We start from the raw sequence: 19,481 nt of genomic DNA, 5'->3' as shown, positions 1-19,481 counted from the left end.
CTTGGTGCTGTTACAATTATTGCTGCCTCCTGTTACAAGCTGAGTCCACTAAAGGTACAATGTCTGTCTCTAAGTAAACTTGATGTACAGTTGATGCTTGGCTCTTTGAGAAATCATCCAACTCTGAGTGAACCTTTGTATATAATTCCCTTCTGGAAATTGGCTTCTGGGTTTTTTTGGCAATTAAACAAAGGGGTTTTATTTTGTTTTAATTGTTTAGGTTGTAAATGTATTAAAATCCTTATTGACAAATCTTGATGAAGTAAAGAAGGAAAGAGAGGGGCTGGAGAATGACCTGAAATCAGTGAACTTCGATATGACAAGCAAATTTTTGACTGCTTTGGCTCAAGATGGTGTCATAAATGAAGAAGCTCTTTCTGTCACTGAACTGGATCGAATCTATGGAGGTCTTACGGCTAAAGTCCAAGAATCTCTAAAGAAACAGGAAGAACTTCTTAAAAATATTCAGGTAAAGTTTATATGCTTTAGTAAGATTTATGTAAAGAAAATAGGATAAACCTGGACTAAATCTATATCTGTTTAGGATTTTTTTTTTTTGCGAGTGATGCATGTTAATAGAAATCTGCAGTCATTGTTGATTGTGTTTGATACCCACTGAATTTGTGGGATTTTTACTTTAAGGAAAGATTTAAAGTACTGTGTTATCACAGAAGAAATAGCATATTTGGTAAATTTATAGTAATTCTGGCATGCAGTCATATACGATTTTCATATGTAGTTGGCAAAGTAACAATAAAAATGTTATGAGCTATATTAATTTGGTCAATAAATCTTTCCTTTAACAAGGTCTCACACCAGGAGTTTTCAAAAATGAAGCAATCTAATAATGAAGCTAACTTAAGAGAAGAAGTTTTGAAGAATTTAGCTACTGCATATGACAACTTTGTTGAACTTGTAGCCAATTTGAAGGAGGGCACGAAGGTATGATGTACAAAAATAATAGTTCACCAGCACAGATGTAAAAATATGGTTTGAGCATACAATAACTGTATGTTTTAGGTGCTTTCTAGTTCTATATTTTCTTAGATACTATTCTGTAAAATGGAGACGTTTGATTTCTAAAATTGTGGGATTATGTCATTTAAAACTGATTTTTGAATCAGTCCTTTTATAAGAATAAAAGACTTTTGTTTTCCTTTTAAAAAAAAATATGGTTTGAGAAGTAAATTGTGTTTCCAGTTGTGCCACATTATTCTTGAAATCCTAGCTCTAATGACTTTCGTCTCTGAGAGGTTTATTGTGAGCAAGAGAAAGCTTAAAGGTGGCAATATTTCATGGGAATGTTGAAGAATGAATTGTAAATTCCATCAGGCAAAAAGGGTGTAGGAATTTCAGGCAAAAGAATTAGCACAGAGATGTCAAAGGCTAATGATAACGTTCTGAGGAGAAAGAAAAGAAAGAAAATTGACTAATTAAAAAAATTTTTTTGGAAAGATTTTATATATTTGAGAGAGAGGGAAAAGAGAACTTTTTCAAAGTGAGCAGTGGGGAGAAGTAGAAGGGGGGTGGGAGAGGGACAAGCAGACTTGGTGCTAACCATGGAGCCTAACATGGGGGTCATTCTCACAGCCTTGAGATCATGACCTGAGCCGAAATCAGGAGTAGGAGGCTTAACTGACTGAACCAACCAGGTGCGCCGAAAGTTGATTATTTTGAGTGAATTATGAGGGAACAGGAATAGTTGAAGTGAGGTTGATCTGTGGTGGGGAAGGGAGGAGGGGGGTATGGCTTTTATATTCTGTGCTGATGGTGCTGATGGATGATGATAGACTTGTGATCTGCCTGAGTCTTAGGGTGCTTACTAAGTATGTTAAGTACTTTTTTGCTTTGCCTTTAAATAGCTTAGGGAAGTGATTATATTTATTTTTACCATTGACTTTGCTTTTGAGAGAGCAAGTGATTTTTAATTTTTTTAGGTACATCATACCTTGTGGTTTTTTAACTCCATAATGATCACTGAGTACAGTTATCTTGATACAAATACAGTGGATATAATGTAAAACCCTGTGAACAGGGGGTAGAAATACTATACAGCCTTGAAAATAGAAGAGTAAGACACCAGTTTATTTGGTTTAAAATGCTTTGTTGAAATAGATAACTGAGAAAACTCTTCAGAGAGCCTTTGGAAATACTTCTAAGGGTTTCTGAAGTGATACCTATATTTCTGAAGTGAATATACAAATTAATCCTTCCATTTAATTAGGTCTCATATTTTTATCATAGATTTATTAAGTAATTGACTTTTCTCTAGGAATTGGGAATATAGTGACCATCGTGGAACTTACAACTTGTTCCATTTAATTTTTGATGACAAATGTTCTCTAAAAGTGATTTTTTAATTTTTATTTTTTTTAGTTAGGTCATATTCAATATTAAGTTGTTGAACCTCAGGGGTATGACTATCTTAGGAAGATTATTTTAGTTCTTTAACTTTAATCATGATTAATGAACTTTAGATTATGTTCCTCTATAGATTAAAAAGAAATCACTCTAGTTTATTACTTGTATTTCTCTTTTGCTTACAGTTTTACAATGAACTGACTGAAATCTTGGTCAGATTCCAGAATAAATGCAGTGATATAGTGTTTGCGCGGAAGACAGAACGAGATGAACTCTTAAAGTAAGTTTATTTTGTGTATTGAATTGTATTTTTCTTTTGAAAAGTTGTATGTGGAGACTTTGGGGTGAACTTGGCAGTATGAAATAGCAATTTCCTCCCTTTCCTCCTGGACATTTACAAAATAACAAGCAAGCTGTGTGATCTGAGATTAAAGATGAAAAGGAGCAGAAATGCCGGTGCTGGAAGCACAGTGATGTCATAGAAATGCTAAAACAATAGTTCAGGGTGGCAGATATCAGAAATGCTAATAATAAACATAAGTAGTGTACCTTGAAATGGCAGACAGGTTCCTCATGTAAAACTAGAGGTACAGAATATGGGGAAGACCGGGTGAATAGCTTAGAAAACATCAGCTATGACCCTTCAGAGGGAGGCAGCTGAGAAAGGTAGGCCATAGCATAGGACTTATTCCATGGTGAGTGACCTGTAGAGTTGACACAGCATTGGTACAAGATACAGTGCTTATTAAAAATGGTGAAAAATGAACAAAATTTAATAAAATCTAATAGATGGAGAATATTCCCCAGAATCATATTGTTACAGAGCAGATGAAAATTCTGAATGAACATTTCATTATGAGTTAAGAAAAAAAGAGAAGAGGGTTAGGAGGCAATCACCCTGAGGAATGCCGCACACAGAAATGCTAGAGCTCAAGGAAGATGGTGAAAAGACAGGACATGATAAAATGTGAGGTGCCAGGATTTAGGAAACAAGTAGAAGAGAGAACAACAAAACTGTCACCGAAACCAGATGAAATGGGAAGGAGTGAAAAGGGGAATAGACCATGAAGAAGACAACAGGAGCACAGAGTAGAAAAGAGGAAATCAAAGAAAATGAAACCAAAGTAAAAAAAGAATTAAAAAGGACTAAAGAGAAGATGGTCAAAGAAGATCCAAATTTGCAAAATTGAATTCTGCTGAAAGAAGAAAAACCAAAACCCTGAATAGAACAAATACTTAACAGTATTACTGAAGAGCATTTTCCTAAAATAAGTGAAAGCTTATCAGAAAGGTTTATCTGACGGTCAGGAAAAATGAACAAGAACTGTCAACACCACGTATAAATTTTTAGCCTTACAAGATAATGGCGGAGTCCTTTAGGCAATTGGGCAAAAAAGTCAAGTCCATTTATAAAAAGGTGAAAAAGTTGAGGCTAAAAGCACTGTGTGCTAGGAGAGAGTAGAGTGATTGCTACTGGAACTCAAGGAAAGCAAATATGAGCCAAGGATTTTATATCCAGTCAAACTGTCCTTCAGGATAGTCATGAATGTAAAGAACTCAGAGACTATTATATTCATGAGTCTTTGTTGAACCCTTCAACCAGCCCCACCCTTATTCACCCGTCTGTTCACATTTAAACTGTTTTTCATCGAAGTTGTTGGAGATACTGTCAAAGAGCTATCCCCTTCCACCTCTCTCTTGGCAGTGTTGTTTTTAGAGTTTTTTCTGCTAAACCCTTTAAAAAAATTTTTTTTTTTCCTTTTAATTATCCATGAGAGACAGAGAGAGACATAGGGCAGGCTTGCCACAGAGCAGGAATGCGGATGTGGGACTCGATCCCAGGAGCCTGGCATCATGACCTGAGTTAAAAGCAAATGCTTAACCGACTGAGCCACCTAGGCACCCCTTCTACTAAACATTTGAAAAGCAAATTAATGAACTTTTAACATGGCTTTAGAGACTAAAAAAAACCCCTCCAAATTATTGATAAGAAAATCTGACAAAGAATAAGACAAACCAGACTTCAGATGAGTTTCACTTATGAATATGGTTGCAAAAGTCCTGAATAAAATACTTAACCATTGATACCAGTATGGTTAGAAAAAGAACCATGAACAAGCCGGGATAGGGTGGTTATTCCAGTAATGCAATGATTGGTTCAGTATTTTTTTTACATGTAAGGGAAAGAAGATTGTTTTTATAGGTGAGGAAAAAACAATTGAGAAAGTAAGTCTCATGTGGTTCATATATACAATGGAATATTACACAGTTGTCAGAAAAGATAAATACCCAACATTTACATTGACATGGATGGAACTGGAGGGCATTATGCTAAGTGAAATAAGTCAGTCAGATAAAGACAATTATCACATGGTTTCACTCATATGTGGACTGTAAGAAATAGTGCAGAGAGTCGGTCATAGTGGAAGGGAGGGAAAACTGAATGGGAAGAAATTAGAGAGGGAAACAAACCATGAGAGAATCTTGATTCTGGGAAGCAAACTGAGGATTGCAAATAGGGAGGTGGGTGGGGGGATGGGGTAGCTGGGTGTTGGGGATTTAGGAGGGCACGTGATGTGATGTGATGTGATGTGATGAGCACTGGGTGTTGTGTGCAACTCATGAATTATTGAACATTTTATCAAAAACTAATACGTTGGCTAATTTAAATTAAAAAAAAGTCTTCCGGTATTCAGTAGAATAGGAGTAGGTAGATACTTCCTTAACACTGTGTGTGTGTGTGTACCAGTCTTTTTATATCTGCGCAAAACTCAGCATCATGGTTCATGGAGAAACAATGTAAACATTCCTTCTAAAAGAAAGGACAAAATGTCCACTATCAACTCTATTATTTAATACCATACTGGCAGTATGAGCCAGCGTAATTAGACAAAAGAGTAAAATTCGAAATAGATAAATTGAAAAAGAGAAGTTAAAATCTTCACTATACAACTTTATGATAATACAGCTTAAAAATCCACGAGAACCCCAAAACTCTGCAAATAATAGAATTATTACTGAAGACAATGGATTATAAATATAATTTATAGAAAACAGTAGCTTTCGTATAAATAAATATAGGAGATACAATGGAAGAAAAGACCCCCACTTGTAATAGCAACAAAAACCATAAAATACATAGGAATTAATTTGTTGTCTATGAGACCTATGTATAGAAAACTTTGAAACACTGGTCAAGGGCACAGGGGAGGGCTTGAATTTGAAAGATGTGTCATGTTTTTGGGTAGGATGACTCAACTTCATAAAGATGTCAGTTCTTACACATTCAACATAATTTATTGATTTAAAATAAACAGATTTTCACTTAAAACTAGGTAAGTTGATCCTAAAACTTAGCTAGAAAAACTGTCAAATTATTAGCCAGGAAAATAGTGTAAAAAGAACAGTACGGGAAACTTATTCAATGAGATATTAAAATATATAACATTGTGTCTAATTAAAACACAGTGGTACTGGTACATGATTAGACAGACCAAAGACCAAATAGAAAATACAAATAGACTCTGATACATTGTGAATTTAGTGTAAAAAAGATCCTAGCTAATCAGAAGATGTTAGAGACAATTGCCTTGCTGTTTAGAAAATAAAAGTTATTTTTATACCAGAATAAATTCCAAGTGGATCAAACTTGAAATGTGTAGGACAAAATAGAATGTTTATGAGAGAATTCCTTTATAAAGCTGAAATGGGACAAGTCTTTCTTACTCTGACTTAAAATCTAGAAGCCATTTCTTAAAAAGGAAAAATTCATCATAACATAAGCTGAGTCTTTATGTAATAAACTAGGGGAAAATACTTGACTGGTTTATGAAGAACTGGTTTATGAAGAACTCAGATATTACCGAGGAGAAGAAAAACCCAATGGAAAAGTTGGCAAAGGCTGTAAACAGAAATTTGGCAGATGAGGAAATATAAGTGGTTCCTAAGCATTTATGAAAAAATACCTGTCTGGGGCACCTTGCTTGCTCAGTCAGTAGAGCACGCAACTTTTGATTTTGGGGTTGTGAGTTCAAGCCCCACTTGGCCTAGAACTTACCTAAAAAGTAGATAAATAAACTGGAAACCCATCCTCATTCAATAAATGTAAATACAAATTAAAACTATTCTGAAGTAACATTTCTCAGGTTGGCAAAAATCTGGATTTTGAAAACATGCTTTGTTGGCACATGTGGGAGAACAGGTCTCATCTGTGGCTGTGAATGCATGCTGGTGCATCTTGTGTGGGGCAGTTTTGCTCTAAAGGTCTGGATTATAAATCCGTACATCTTTTAATCCAGTTAGTCTGGTTTTGATGATTTATTCTGGTATGTGTTAGCATATGCTAGAAATGACATTAACCAATTCATTTCTGAATTGCTTGTAGCAGTAAAAGAAACAAATATCTAGGGCTGGTGAAATAAATAAAGCTATATCTATACAGTCTTTTTCTTTTTTCTTGTTTTTCTATTTATTGGTATGGAGAGATTTTTTTTTTTTAAAATTTTCTATTTTTTATAAACATATATTTATATCCCCAGGGGTACAGGTCTGTGAATCGCCAGGTTTACACACTTCACAGCACTCACCAAAGCACATACCCTCCCCAATGTCCATAACCCCACCCAGTATGGAGAGATTTTGAAGATAGTCATGGTAAAGAAGAAAGATACAGAACAGTGTAAAGTATGCTTTTAGTGTTAAAAAGAGAAAATAAAATACATTTGAATTGGTTTATATGTCAGGTAATGCTGGACAGGTTCATAAGAATAGTGTATCTGGGGGTGTGAGTGGTGGAGCGGGAACTTGCAGATAGGGATCTTTCACTCACTTTTTGGTTTTTGAAGCAAGTGAACACATTACGTTTTCAGAAAGTTATGTGAAATTAAATAATTAATGGGTCTTCGTATGTTTTTATAGCCACATGCAAGTAGTCTGATTTTTATTTTTCAGACTGTACAGCTGAATTTTCAGAGTCATTCCCTACTGCCCACCTTTTTTTTTTTTTTTTTTTTTTTTTAAAGCTGCAGAACCCTTTGCTCAAACTTAGTGTTACAGAGAAGCCTGGTTTGTAAAACAGATAAAGATTAATCTGGCTCAGATGCAAGCGGGGTGAGGGGCTTGGAGCAGGACCTTTTGCCCCTCTTTCCTTTCCTTCACCTAAGCAAGCAGCTGCCACTGAGATGACTGTACAGGACCCTTAAATTCTGTATCTCAGGACCAAATGAGAGCCAAAAAAGGTTTCTTTTTTCTTTCTTTCTTTTTAAAAATTTTATTTACTTATTTGATAGAGCACAAATGGGAGGAGCAGCAGGCAGAGGGAGAGGGAGAAGCAGGCTTCCTGCCAATCAGAGAGCCTGCGGTGGGGCTGGATCCTAGGACCCGGGAATCATGACCTGAGCTGAAGGCAGCCACCCTACCAACTGAGCCACCCAGGTGCCCCCCAAAAAAGGGTTTCTAAGTTTAAATTGGAGGTTGGCAGACTACAGTGCCCAGGTTAAGTCAAGCTTGCTGCTTATACAGTCAAGTTTTACTGGAACACAGCTGTGTTCTTTTTGTACATACTAGCTATGACTGGATTTGCCCTGACTATAGCAGTCTTGAGTGTTTGTGACAGAGACCTTATATCCTGCAAAGCCTAAAATATTTGCTGTCTGGCTCTTTATGCAAAAAATTTTGCCAACTCCTAGTTGAAATCCTTTTGTTGCCTGTGATAATTTACTTTCTAGTTGTGTGTACTGTTTTTCCACTTAAATCTTTAGGGTAAAACAGGCTAGCATAACTCTCTTCAGAATTGTGTAGTATAATACAGGTTCATGGCTTAGCAAGACATTTGGGGATATTCTTGTTTTCAGATATTTCATATTTCAAATATCTAGCTTGAAAATTAGGCTTGTTACTATTTGCATGTGTATCTCTATATACTATGAACAAAATCAGTTCTGAAACACTCATCAACTTGTCAGGTGATTTTAGCTTGATGATTGAAAGGTAAATGAAGGATGGAAAAGTAGGCCAGGGCGCCTGGGTGGCTCAGTGGTTAAGCATCTGCCTTTGGCTCAGGTCATGATCCCAGGATTCTGGGATCGAGCCCCGCATTGGGCTCTGTCCTAGGCGGGAATTCTGCTTCTCCCTCTCCTACTCCCCCTGCTTGTGTTCTCTCTTTTGCTTTGTCTCTCTCTGTCAAATAAATAAATAAAGTCTTAAAAAAAAAAAAAAAGGTAGGCCAAATAGACATAACATTAGCTTTTAAAAATCTGAGGGTTTATTTTGTTAAAATCACTTTTAATACCAGGGGTCTAAATTCCTTCAAACATATTTATTGATTATAAAATAAAAACACAACAGAAGTATATATAAGGGGCGCTTGGGTTGCTCAGTGGGTTGAGTGCCTGCCTTCAGCTCAGGTTGTGATCCCAGGGTCTTGGGATCGAGGCCCCAGGTCAGCTCCCTGCTCAGCAGGGCATCTGCATCTCTCTCTTCCTCTGCTGCTCAAATAGATAAATAAAATTTATTTTATTTTATTTATCTCCCAAATAGATAAATAAAATCTTTTTTTTTTTAAAGATTTTATTTATTTATTTGACAGAGAGATCACAAGCAGGCAGAGAGGCAGGCAGAGAGAGAGGGGGAAAAGCAGGCTCCCTGCTGAGCAGAGAACATGTGGGGCTCCATCCCAGGACCTGGGATCATGACCTGAGCCGAAGGGAGAGGCTTTAATCCACTGAGCCACCCAGGCGCCCCTAAATAAAATCTTTTGAGAAAGTATGCATAAGTGCATATCTTACTGACTCTTCACAAACAGTGTAGTCATGCACTGAACACTTGGGTCAGTTCACAGGACATTGTCAGCCACAGAAGCCTCATCCACACATCTACTCAGTTAACCATTTTCCCAGAGCAGCCATTATCCTTACTGTGAGAGTATGGACTAGTTTCTCCTGTTTTGCACTGTGTATCTGGAGTCACATGCACTCTTTGGTATCTGGTTTATAGGCAGCATTGCATTTGTGAGACTCATCCGTATAGTCGTGTATAGTTGTAGATATTTAATTTTCATATTTGGGTGCATTTCATTGTGTAAATGTGCTATAAGTTACATACATATTCTGTTGGGTGTTGGAATAGTATATAGTTTTAGCTACTATATTATGATGAGTGTGAGGATGAATGTTCTAAAATCTGATTCCCCAGTTTTGCTGTAGCAGTAAAAGAATAGAAGCAAACCAAATGTCCAGGGCTAGTGAAATAAAGCTTTGTCTGTATGGTGAAAGTACTATGCAGCCATGTATGCAGTTTAAAATTTCCAGTAGCCACATTTTATAATTTAAATTTTCAAAAATGTATTTTGTTGGGTAGCTCAGTTGGTTAAGCGTTTGCCTTCAGCTCAGGTCACGATCCAGGGGTTCCAGGATCAAGCCATGCATTGGGCTCCCTGCTTGGCAGAGAGCCTGCTTCTCCCTCTCCGTCTCCCTTTCCCTCTGCTACTCCCCCTGCTCAGGTGCCCCCCCCCCTCTCTGTCAAATAAATAAATAAAATCTTTAAAAAAACCCTCACAAAATCCCCCCCCAAATATATTTTGTTTAGGCTGGTATATCCAAAATATTATAATTTAAACATAATCATAAATATATGTACGACATACTACTTTTTTCGGAGTAAGTCTTAGCGATTTGGTGTGTAATTTCCACTTACAGCACATCTCAGTTCACACTAGCCCCATTTCAGGTGTTTAATAGTCATATGGGCTAGTTCTGGGTCCTGCTTTTGGTGAGCAAATACATGCAGTACTGTTGGATATATATCTAATAGTGAAATTGCTAGGTGAGAAGGTGTATGTATATGGAGCTTTAGTTGAAGCTTTCGGTTTTCCAAAGTGGTTGTACTAATTTATATTTCTTCCAGCTGTGAATGAGAGTTGGCTGTTTTGGTAGATGTGTAGTGTTATTTCATTGTGGTTTTAATTTTCATTTTCCTCATGACTAATATGTCTTCTTTATATTCAGTGTGCAAAAAGAATAAATATTTTTCTCTAAACTTTACCTTCTTTTCACTAGTGATTTGAAACTAATGTCAGTAATGATGGTTTTGGCAGTGAAATACTGGTGGGGTTTTATTTCATATGTTTTTGCTTTTTTATGTTATTCGTCTCATGATTTAATAGCTCTGAGTTATATAATTATTACTAAGTGGCTAGGAAATTCTCCGTTGTCCTGTAAGTATATTATTTATTGCAGCTATCTCTGGAGTTTATCAAAGATAAAGAAAAGTATTATGTTAAGGCTTTATAATATAATCACATATGTTAGATATTGCATTTGTAATATACTCAAGTATCTCATCAATTATAATTATATAAACCATTATAATGGAAGTATTAGATATTAAATATGATTAAACATATTTGTATATATGAAATATACACACAAATATTTAAAAAATCAGAACTTTTTGAATTTTAATATTGATTAAAAACTTCTAATTTATGTTGTGAGCAGTTATTACAAACTTACAAATGTTAAAGAATTATTTTTGCCTCCCCCCCTTTTTTTTTTAAAAGATTTTATTTATTTATTTGACACACAGAGAGAGAAATCACAAGTAGTCAGAGAGGCAGGCAGAGGAAGCAGGGGGAAGCAGGCTCTCCGATGAGCAGAGAGCCTGATGCGGGACTCGATCCCAGGACCCTGAGATCATGACCTGAGCTGAAGGCAGAGGCTTAACCCACTGAGCCACCCAGGTGCCCTTTAAAGATTTTATTTATTTGAGCAAGCGAGCGAGAGAGAGATCACAGAGGGAGAGGGAGGGTTAGTGGGAGAAACAGATTTGCCACTGAATGGAGAGCCTGATGCTGGGCTGGATCCCAGGACCTTGGGATCATGACCTGAGCCCCGAATGCAGATGCTTAACCGACTGGGCCACCCAGCTGCTCTGTAGTTTTGGTTTCTTGATGAGTGTGTATTAGCTTTCTTTATATAGAGATTTACTAATTTATCTTCTAACTGGGACCCTGTTTTGGTAGTGGTGAAAGTGTGGTCTGGTGGGGACTTTGGGAGTTGCAGTTAATTGTTACGTCAGGACATCAGGTGCTGTTGCGAACATGTTGGGGCTTGCCATATTTACTTTTTTGTGTATATGACTCAGTTCAGATAGAATTGGTCAATACCATGTGTTTCATAGAGTGCATTTTACCTTAGGGTTTTGGTTAGTGAGATTTTGGGATGGATTTCAGTTTACTGTTGGAGGGAACTTTAAATTATTTTCCTAAAATTTAATACTCTATTTTAATAGTCCTTTTAACAGTCTGTCATGCATTTACCTTAGTTATAGATGTTAGGGTTATCTTTTAACATAAAATATCTCAGTGCTGCATTTCTTTGAATATCTTCAGAAAATTTTCACCAAGAAATTTGCATAATGGTTTGAATAGGTTAGATTTCTCACTTGTTCTTTTGTTTCCTAAAACACTAGTATGAAACACCTGGCTGACTGTGTACAGTTGTGGTATTCTGATAACTTTTAGATAGGCCAGTATATTAGGAGTTTCCATCTAGGGGTGACTTCTTAATAGTGAGTGGGCAGTCTTTTAGGACTGCCTGCCAAGTTTGACATGTTCCTTACTCTAGCTATAACTAATCTCTGATCTTTTCCTAGTCTTCAGAAATAGAAAAAGAACTAATTTTATTTTTTTAAATAGTAGGAAAAAATATTTGAGTTCGTTCTAGTCAAGAACAGAAATGAAGTATATTTTAAAATACCATCATTGTTTTGAGTCTATTTTCTGTTTCCTATATGAAGAGAAGAAAAAATTTTAAAAGATCTGGTATTCATCTCACACCAGTCATGTCTAAAATTAACAATCAGGAAATAACAGATGTTGGTGAGGATGCATGTGAGAATGCAGACTCGTACAGCCAGTCTGGAAAACAATAAGGAGGTTCCTCAAAAAGTTGTAAATAGAGCACCTTATGACCCTTACCCCAAAGGTACAAATGTAGTGACCTGAAGGGGCACCTGCACCCCAGCAGCAATGTCCACCATAGCCAAACTATGGAGAGAACCTAGATGTCCATCAACAGATGAATGGATAAAGATGTGGTATCTGTCTACAATGGACTACTACTCAGCCATCAAAATTGAAATGTTGGTGTTTGCAATGGCGTGGATGTAACTAAGAGGGTATTATGCAGAGTGAAATAAATCAATCAGAAAGACAATTGTCATATATCATACGATCTCACTCATACATGGAATTGAAGAAACAAGACAGAGGAGCATAGGGGAAAAGAGGGAAAAATAAAACAAGATGAAATCAGAGAGGGAAACAAACCACAAGGGACTCTTTTTTTTTTTTTTTTTAAATTAACATGTAATCTGTTATTTGCTCCAGTGGTACATGTCTGTGAATCATCAGGCTTACACATTTCATAGCACTCACCATAGCACATACCCTCCCCAAAGAAGAGACTCTTAATCATAGGAAACAAATTGAGGGTTACTGATGGGGAGAGGTATTTGGGAGGATGGGATAATGGGTGATGGGCATTAAGGAGGGCACATGATACAATGAGCACTTGGTGTTATATAAGGTTGATGAATCACTGAACTCTTCCCCTGATGGTAGTAATACACTATATGTTAATTAATTGAGTTTAAATTTAAAAAAACTATGAAAAAAAAGGATCTGGTATTTTATATATGTTGTTTTTTAAAATTGTGTTAATTCCTAACACTTCTGTCTTTAATAAGGGACTTGCAACAAAGCATTGCCAGGGAACCTAGTGCTCCGTCAATTCCTACACCTGCGTATCAGTCTTCCCCAGCTGGGGGACATGCGCCAGCTCCTCCAACGCCAGCACCAAGAACCATGCCGGTCAGTAAGCAACCACAGTTTGTAAATGGAAGTTTTACATTAGTGCTTGCTTGCTGTGAAGGATGAAACATGCTTTATATTGTGAAGATCTGGTGGTTACCAGTTTTCATCAGATTGACCAACCTTTTGATGTTTTGCAATATAAGGGATTCAGCATCACTCATGAATTCTTGCCAAAAAGGTTCAACTTGAATCTTACCAGGTCTTTAGAACCACCTCTCAGTTTATAGCAAATACATTGTTACAAAATAAGAAGTTAAATTGTGCCATTAGGAAATAATTGGACAAATCCAGAACTGGGGCATTCTGAGGCACTTTGTCTTTTCTAAAAGTGAATGTCATGGAAAGAAAAAAAATAGGTGTGGGACATTCTGGTTTAAAAGAGGAAAGATTCATAATAATCATGTAGTACATGAACCTCGATTGGATCTTGGTTTACAAAAATTCCTTTAAGAGCTTTTTTTGGTGATAAATAGGAAAACTTGAATGTGGAGTGGATTCTCAATGACATTAGGAAGTAACTGTTCATTTTCTTAGAGTGAAATGGTATTTTGATTATGTAGGAGAATATTAGGACTTGTATGACAGTCTTTAGGGCTGGTGTCATGAGGTTTGCAACTTCCTTTCACATGGTTCCGCAAACATTTAGGTAGATAAATATATGGATATAACTATAGATAAAGCAAACATGACCAAATGTTAATAATTACTGAATTTAATTGGTAAATACTATATTTATTATACTGTTCTTTTAAGTTTTCGAGTGTTTGAAAATGTTTGCATAAAAAATGTGGCTAGGAGGAGATTACAGTAATAAACTGTACCTGACTTGCTCCTTCCTCCTATCTCAAAAGTCTAACCATTGATGGGAGCAGTAATGAGCTACAGAAATGATTAGGCATTAGGAACAGAGCAGTAGCTGTGCAGTTTCCTGAAATTGGAGAATTATTCTTCAACTTGTTACATTTCTAGAGCAACAAGTCAACATTTAAAAATGGAAACTAGAAATATATTTGGTTGGATTCTAGAGTTTCTCATATACCCTCACTTACAGTAATTTGACAGCAACATAAAACATTTTGTAGTCAATGTTGACTTTTTCTTATAGCCTGCTAAGCCCCAACCCCCAGCCCGGCCTCCACCTCCTGTGCTTCCGGCAAATCGAGCTCCTCCTGCCACTGCTCCAGCTCCAGTGGGGACAGGGACCGCCCCGCCAGCTCCGTCACACACTCCTGGTTCAGCAGCTCCCCCTCCACAGGCCCAGGGACCCCCATATCCTACCTATCCAGGATATCCCGGGTAAGGCTGCAACTGAATATCTGAATGAATTGATTAATGTTTCTAGCTCTGGTTAGACTTTTAAAAACAGGGTTACCCCTTCTCTGATGGAGGTGTCATGAATGAATAATCTGCATTGTCAGCTTACACAGAAACGAAAATAATTTTACAGGCACTTATTTGAGCAATTGAATGGCTATTTCCCAGGCTTATTTATGTTTTTAGTTTTTACATGCTGGGTTCATCTTAAATCTCTTCTGTATGAGATGTGGAATGTGTTTCCTTGGTCGTCTTTATTTTGGTGATAAACAGATAGGCACCTTTTCTGAACTTAGCAAGACTAATAAGGCCTTGCTTATGTACCTGTACTTTGAAATACTGGCATTCTGACAGACTGTTGAACACGACTCTAATTACGGCATGTGCTTTCTTAAAGAACATCTTTCTTTGTGATAATTTTTTAATCTTAAAAATCCAGACATTTGACTACCTCTTAAGATGTGCTCCAGACTTTGCTTTGTAAGTATATTCTGTCTTCCAAATATTAAAACTTTGTTAACAGTGAATTTATGTGCATTACAGTGAGTATTGAGTCTTGTGAATCAGGAAGGTCCTTAGGTTGGTACATTAAAATTAAGGGTTTTAATTTTTATTGTTTGTTAATAGTTTAATATTTAGTCTTATTTCCATTACAGTATTATTTTCTGGATAGTGTTAAATACTCGATATTCTTTTATCTCAAGTATTAACAAATAGGAACACTTTTTTTCTAATAAGTACCTTGAAATAGCTGTTTTTATCTCCCTAGTTTTCTCTGCTAGACTGAGAAAGAGAAGAATGACTTTCTTGAAAAAAACTTGGTTTTAGAATAATTGTTACATTTCATTTTCCAGTATTTGATTTACCAATCCCTTTGTTTGTTTTCTTTTCATCAGGTATTGCCAAATGCCCATGCCCATGGGCTACAATCCTTATGCATACGGCCAGTATAATATGCCATATCCGCCAGTGTATCACCAGAGCCCTGGACAGGCTCCATACCCAGGACCCCAGCAGCCTTCATACCCCTTCCCTCAGCCCCCACAGCAGTCTTACTATCCACAGCAGTAATATGTCAGCTCAGAAGCTCAGCTGGTTCAGTTCAAAGGGAAAGAAGTACCAACCCTGCAATAAGTGTACTAAACTCTATGTTCTGGTTAATATAATGTACTCTGTTATACTGAACACAGTGTATAATTTCTGTCTGTGGCTGAAAGCTAAAAACTGTGCCCCAGTTCCACATTTGATTGCACACTGAGAGATGCTGCTGTTGCAGTATAAACACTATAATAGGTATAATAGGATTTGAAATGAATTACATTTCAGTGCATAAAAGTTGAAAATGAGAAATTAAACCCACAAGTGAAACGTTTGAAATTATTATACTTATGTCTACGTAAGACGTGGTTGGGACATCAGATACTTACAATGATGGTTTAAGTACTGATATTCAAGAAAACTAAGTTTTCTTTCTCTTTTGGTTTATCAGTTTGGTTTAATTTCCATTATACAATTTTGCATAATCAAAGCGTTGTAAATCTTATAATTTAAAAATAAATTACTTAAGAACAGTTGTCATTGTTATGTTTTGTCATTGATTCTCATTACTGTCTAATTTCTTTCTGGTATTAGTCTCATTTTATATGTACATAAGTTAAACAGATAACTGTGTTTAAGTGCATGATTAGTGCAAGTTAATATTTCAGTTTTATAGGAAAACCAAAAGAATGGTACCATAATTTATCTTTCATTGCTGATTAGTAAATTAATTTTGACATTTATTTTGAAAAGTCCTATAATGTGGAAGAAACACAATTGCTACCAAAGATTATTCAAATAAATATACAAATAAATATGTATATTTAAAGTTTTATTATCCTCTCCAGGAAATTGAAACAAATTCTGATAATTTTTTCCCTTTTTTTCATAACCTATTTAAAATATATACATATCATTGACAGTACTGTCTAATGTAATGGAATTGTTTAAAGAAAATTTGCTGTACCCTTCTATTCCTTTTTTCCACCTTACTCTCTTAACCTAGGAACATTTAATGCACAATGTATCTGAGTCAATCTAAACCCTTTCATTTTATGCTCCTAAAATATTAGACTATTTTATAATTCAGGGAGCGTACAAAACAATTGTTGGGAGCATATGCCAATTCTGGAATAGGCTGTATATTTAATATTAAGCTCTGTTGTTAGGATAATTAATCACTGTATAAACCTCAGTAAAAATAGTGAGACATGCATCATGGAGTGAGTAAAAGAGAAAGGTATGAGTTGTCTAATAGTGGGATTTGTTTTTGTGAGGTTCATTTCTGAACACATCAGGCATATGAGCAGATTTCCAGTGAATCTGTTTATGTTTATTTTCTAAGTTTTGATGCTCACCTTTTCTTGCATTATTGTTACATTTAAATAATACTGTCATTTGGTCCACTGTTCTTTTCATTGACATTTTGGTTTTATATTTTAAATGTTGGACTGGAGGTGTGATTGTAAAAGGGAGTGCATTGGTTAAAAATTATATGTACATTTAAAAAATCTTACTTTGCTGTTGTATGTAGAAAACATGAAGGCATGTTACAAATGACCTTTCCATGGAATATTGAAATTGGTTTAAAGTCCAATAGTTAAAACCTTGGCAAAAGTAGTTTTTTACATATCATAGCTAAATTTTATTAATGTGGAATCATCAAACTATGACATAGGCTTTTTTGACACTTATGTAAAAGGCATTAAAGTTCTACATTCTTATTATTCTTATTATTCATGGTATCCTATACTAACAGGAGATACTCAGAATTAGGGGTATTCCAAATTGCTAGTTTATTCTTACTAATGCAGAAAAAACCAAAAAACAAATTGGCCTGAATATTCTCTTGGGGAAAGAAGGCACTAAGAAGAGTAAGAGCATCAGAGGGGCAAAAGAGGTTATAAGGCCACTTAGCCCATTCTATGTGCTAAACTAGGCCTGCTCCTAGAGATCCATGGGAAAATTATTCAGAAACTGTTAGAAAGGAGGCTCCAAAGCCCCAAGTGGCAGCCTCTTCCATCATCCTGACTCGCTCAAAGACTTTTTTACACAGTAATGCAGACCCACTCTCTGGTCAGCTCACTCATCTTTAGGTAACTGTGGATGCGTTGTTTTGGTCACCTTTGTCTGGGTACAGATGATCAGATTTCTGCAGCCCGTCCTTGCTGGGGCTGTCCTCATAGCGTTTCTAGTTTCATTAGGGTAGCTCATGGTAAGAAGTTTCTGTTAGTCTGTTTTGCATTCTAACAAACAAGGAAGCCCCCACTGGGATTATGTTTGTTATCAAACTTTTTTGTCCTTTGTTTAACTTCTTATATTCCACAGAATACCCTAAAAAGGTGTTATGGACAATGGTATTTATCTCGAGGTAGGAAGGTGTCAACTCTGGTTTAGGTATTTTGTTACCTATGTTTATAATTAGACTTTTTGATAATTTTCCTAAACTAAAGAAACCATTCCCAGACCTTAATTTAAGTTTGGGTTTGGAATACTGTTTTTAAAAGGACTGCAGGTAATGAAGCTCTGCATGGAGGAGCTAGTCAGAAGTAGGGGAAAAGCCTCACTTCTCCTATTTCTTATTCCTAGTTGGAGACAAATAGCTTGACTTCTCAGTTTGGTGTAAAGTATTGGTTTGCTCCCATGTCCTTTGATTTTTATTCTCAGTTGAGAAGAACAGTTATATGTCACTGCAAACCAGTCAGTCTTTATGAGACATTCTTGTACCCATAACCCTGGTTTCTTTGCAGTTTATAATCCCTCCTTCCACAAATGTAAGTAGTTAACAGAAAAAAAGAACAAGATTTCACAGAACCTTCTGTCCCTGACACTCTATCCCAGTCAGCAGCCTTTCTAGTTAAAACAGATTTTAAAAATGTTTCCATTAGAGCTTTACAAAGTTTGCAAAAGTGCTTTATACACATTTTCTAATTTCATAAACATGATAAAATGTAGTTTGTTCAGTAGGTTGCAGTTTGCTAATGGGGATTTTTTTTTTCTTTTAATGATTGGTATATCTTGAAGAATCTTGCTACAACCTAGTGGCATCTCTCTCATTCTCTCTTTGTAAACACTTCTGCAATTATTAGTTGATTCACACTTCAGAACAGGATGCAAAGTAGGGAAAAACTGCTATAGTGTTAAAATTACTAGTATAAAAATAGATTGTAGAACTAAATGGCTGATTATAAGATTTACCTGGAAGAGCTAAGAGGGAAAAATTATATTTTTAAAGAAAAAGAGAATATTCAGGCTTTATTTCTGGTATGAAGTTTATATTTTTTAAAAAAAATCCTATATTATCACACCAGAGATTTTAGATTCTTTTCTGGTTAAAAACACTGCTGGTAGTTGGATTATATTTTTATTGTATTCATTTCTCTTAGGGGGAAAATTGTAAAGCAACAAAAAGGTTCCAGATGAATGTATCCTAGAAATAAAAGTTGAAAGATTCTTACTTCCTTGGAGTATGAATTCTTATTTGAAGTGTTTATCCTTCAGCTTTATAGTTTCTGCAGTTTGACAGATGGTGGTTTGGGAAATAAAAAAATACCCACTCTGACTAAATGCTTAAGTGTTTTCTTACAGTGGTCAGCCCCATACTTGATCCATGGATGGACTATGTTTTTCATTAGTTGTGATTTGCCCCAGTTCTTTTTTTTTTTTTCAAACAAGCAAAACCTATTGTAATTTTATGTGTGTGTGTGTGTGTGTGTGTGTGTGTGTGTGTGTGTGTGTGTGTTTAAATTAACATATAACGTATTATTTGTTTCAGGGGTGCAGGTCTATGAGGAATCTTTTCAGGTGTCATTTCTTGGGGGGTTAATTTTTGGAAATGTATGGCATATTATTCAGTTGGTTAGGAAAGGGGAGGTGGTGAATTGTGTTCATGTTT

At 35.9% G+C, this 19,481-nt stretch overlaps 1 protein-coding gene across 3 annotated transcripts in view; it reads left to right on the top strand.

The window, feature by feature from the left end:
• The window catches only part of PDCD6IP (programmed cell death 6 interacting protein), an 80,852-nt gene extending 61,809 nt beyond the window's left edge, over nucleotides 1–19,043 (top strand). For all 3 annotated transcript variants that reach the window (XM_059162174.1, XM_059162173.1, XM_059162175.1), the window contains exons 13-18: nucleotides 221–469; nucleotides 808–942; nucleotides 2,547–2,641; nucleotides 13,108–13,231; nucleotides 14,340–14,530; nucleotides 15,445–19,043. In XM_059162174.1, coding sequence (XP_059018157.1) covers nucleotides 221–469; nucleotides 808–942; nucleotides 2,547–2,641; nucleotides 13,108–13,231; nucleotides 14,340–14,530; nucleotides 15,445–15,619 — 969 coding nt within the window. In that variant the 3' untranslated portion in view covers nucleotides 15,620–19,043. The remainder of the gene's footprint in view (nucleotides 1–220; nucleotides 470–807; nucleotides 943–2,546; nucleotides 2,642–13,107; nucleotides 13,232–14,339; nucleotides 14,531–15,444) is intronic.
• The last annotated feature ends 438 nt before the right edge of the window (nucleotides 19,044–19,481 follow it).

Source organism: Mustela lutreola, chromosome 2, assembly GCF_030435805.1.
Source record: "Mustela lutreola isolate mMusLut2 chromosome 2, mMusLut2.pri, whole genome shotgun sequence".
Classification (NCBI taxonomy): domain Eukaryota; kingdom Metazoa; phylum Chordata; class Mammalia; order Carnivora; family Mustelidae; genus Mustela; species Mustela lutreola.
This window is presented reverse-complemented; position numbering and strand designations above follow the sequence as displayed.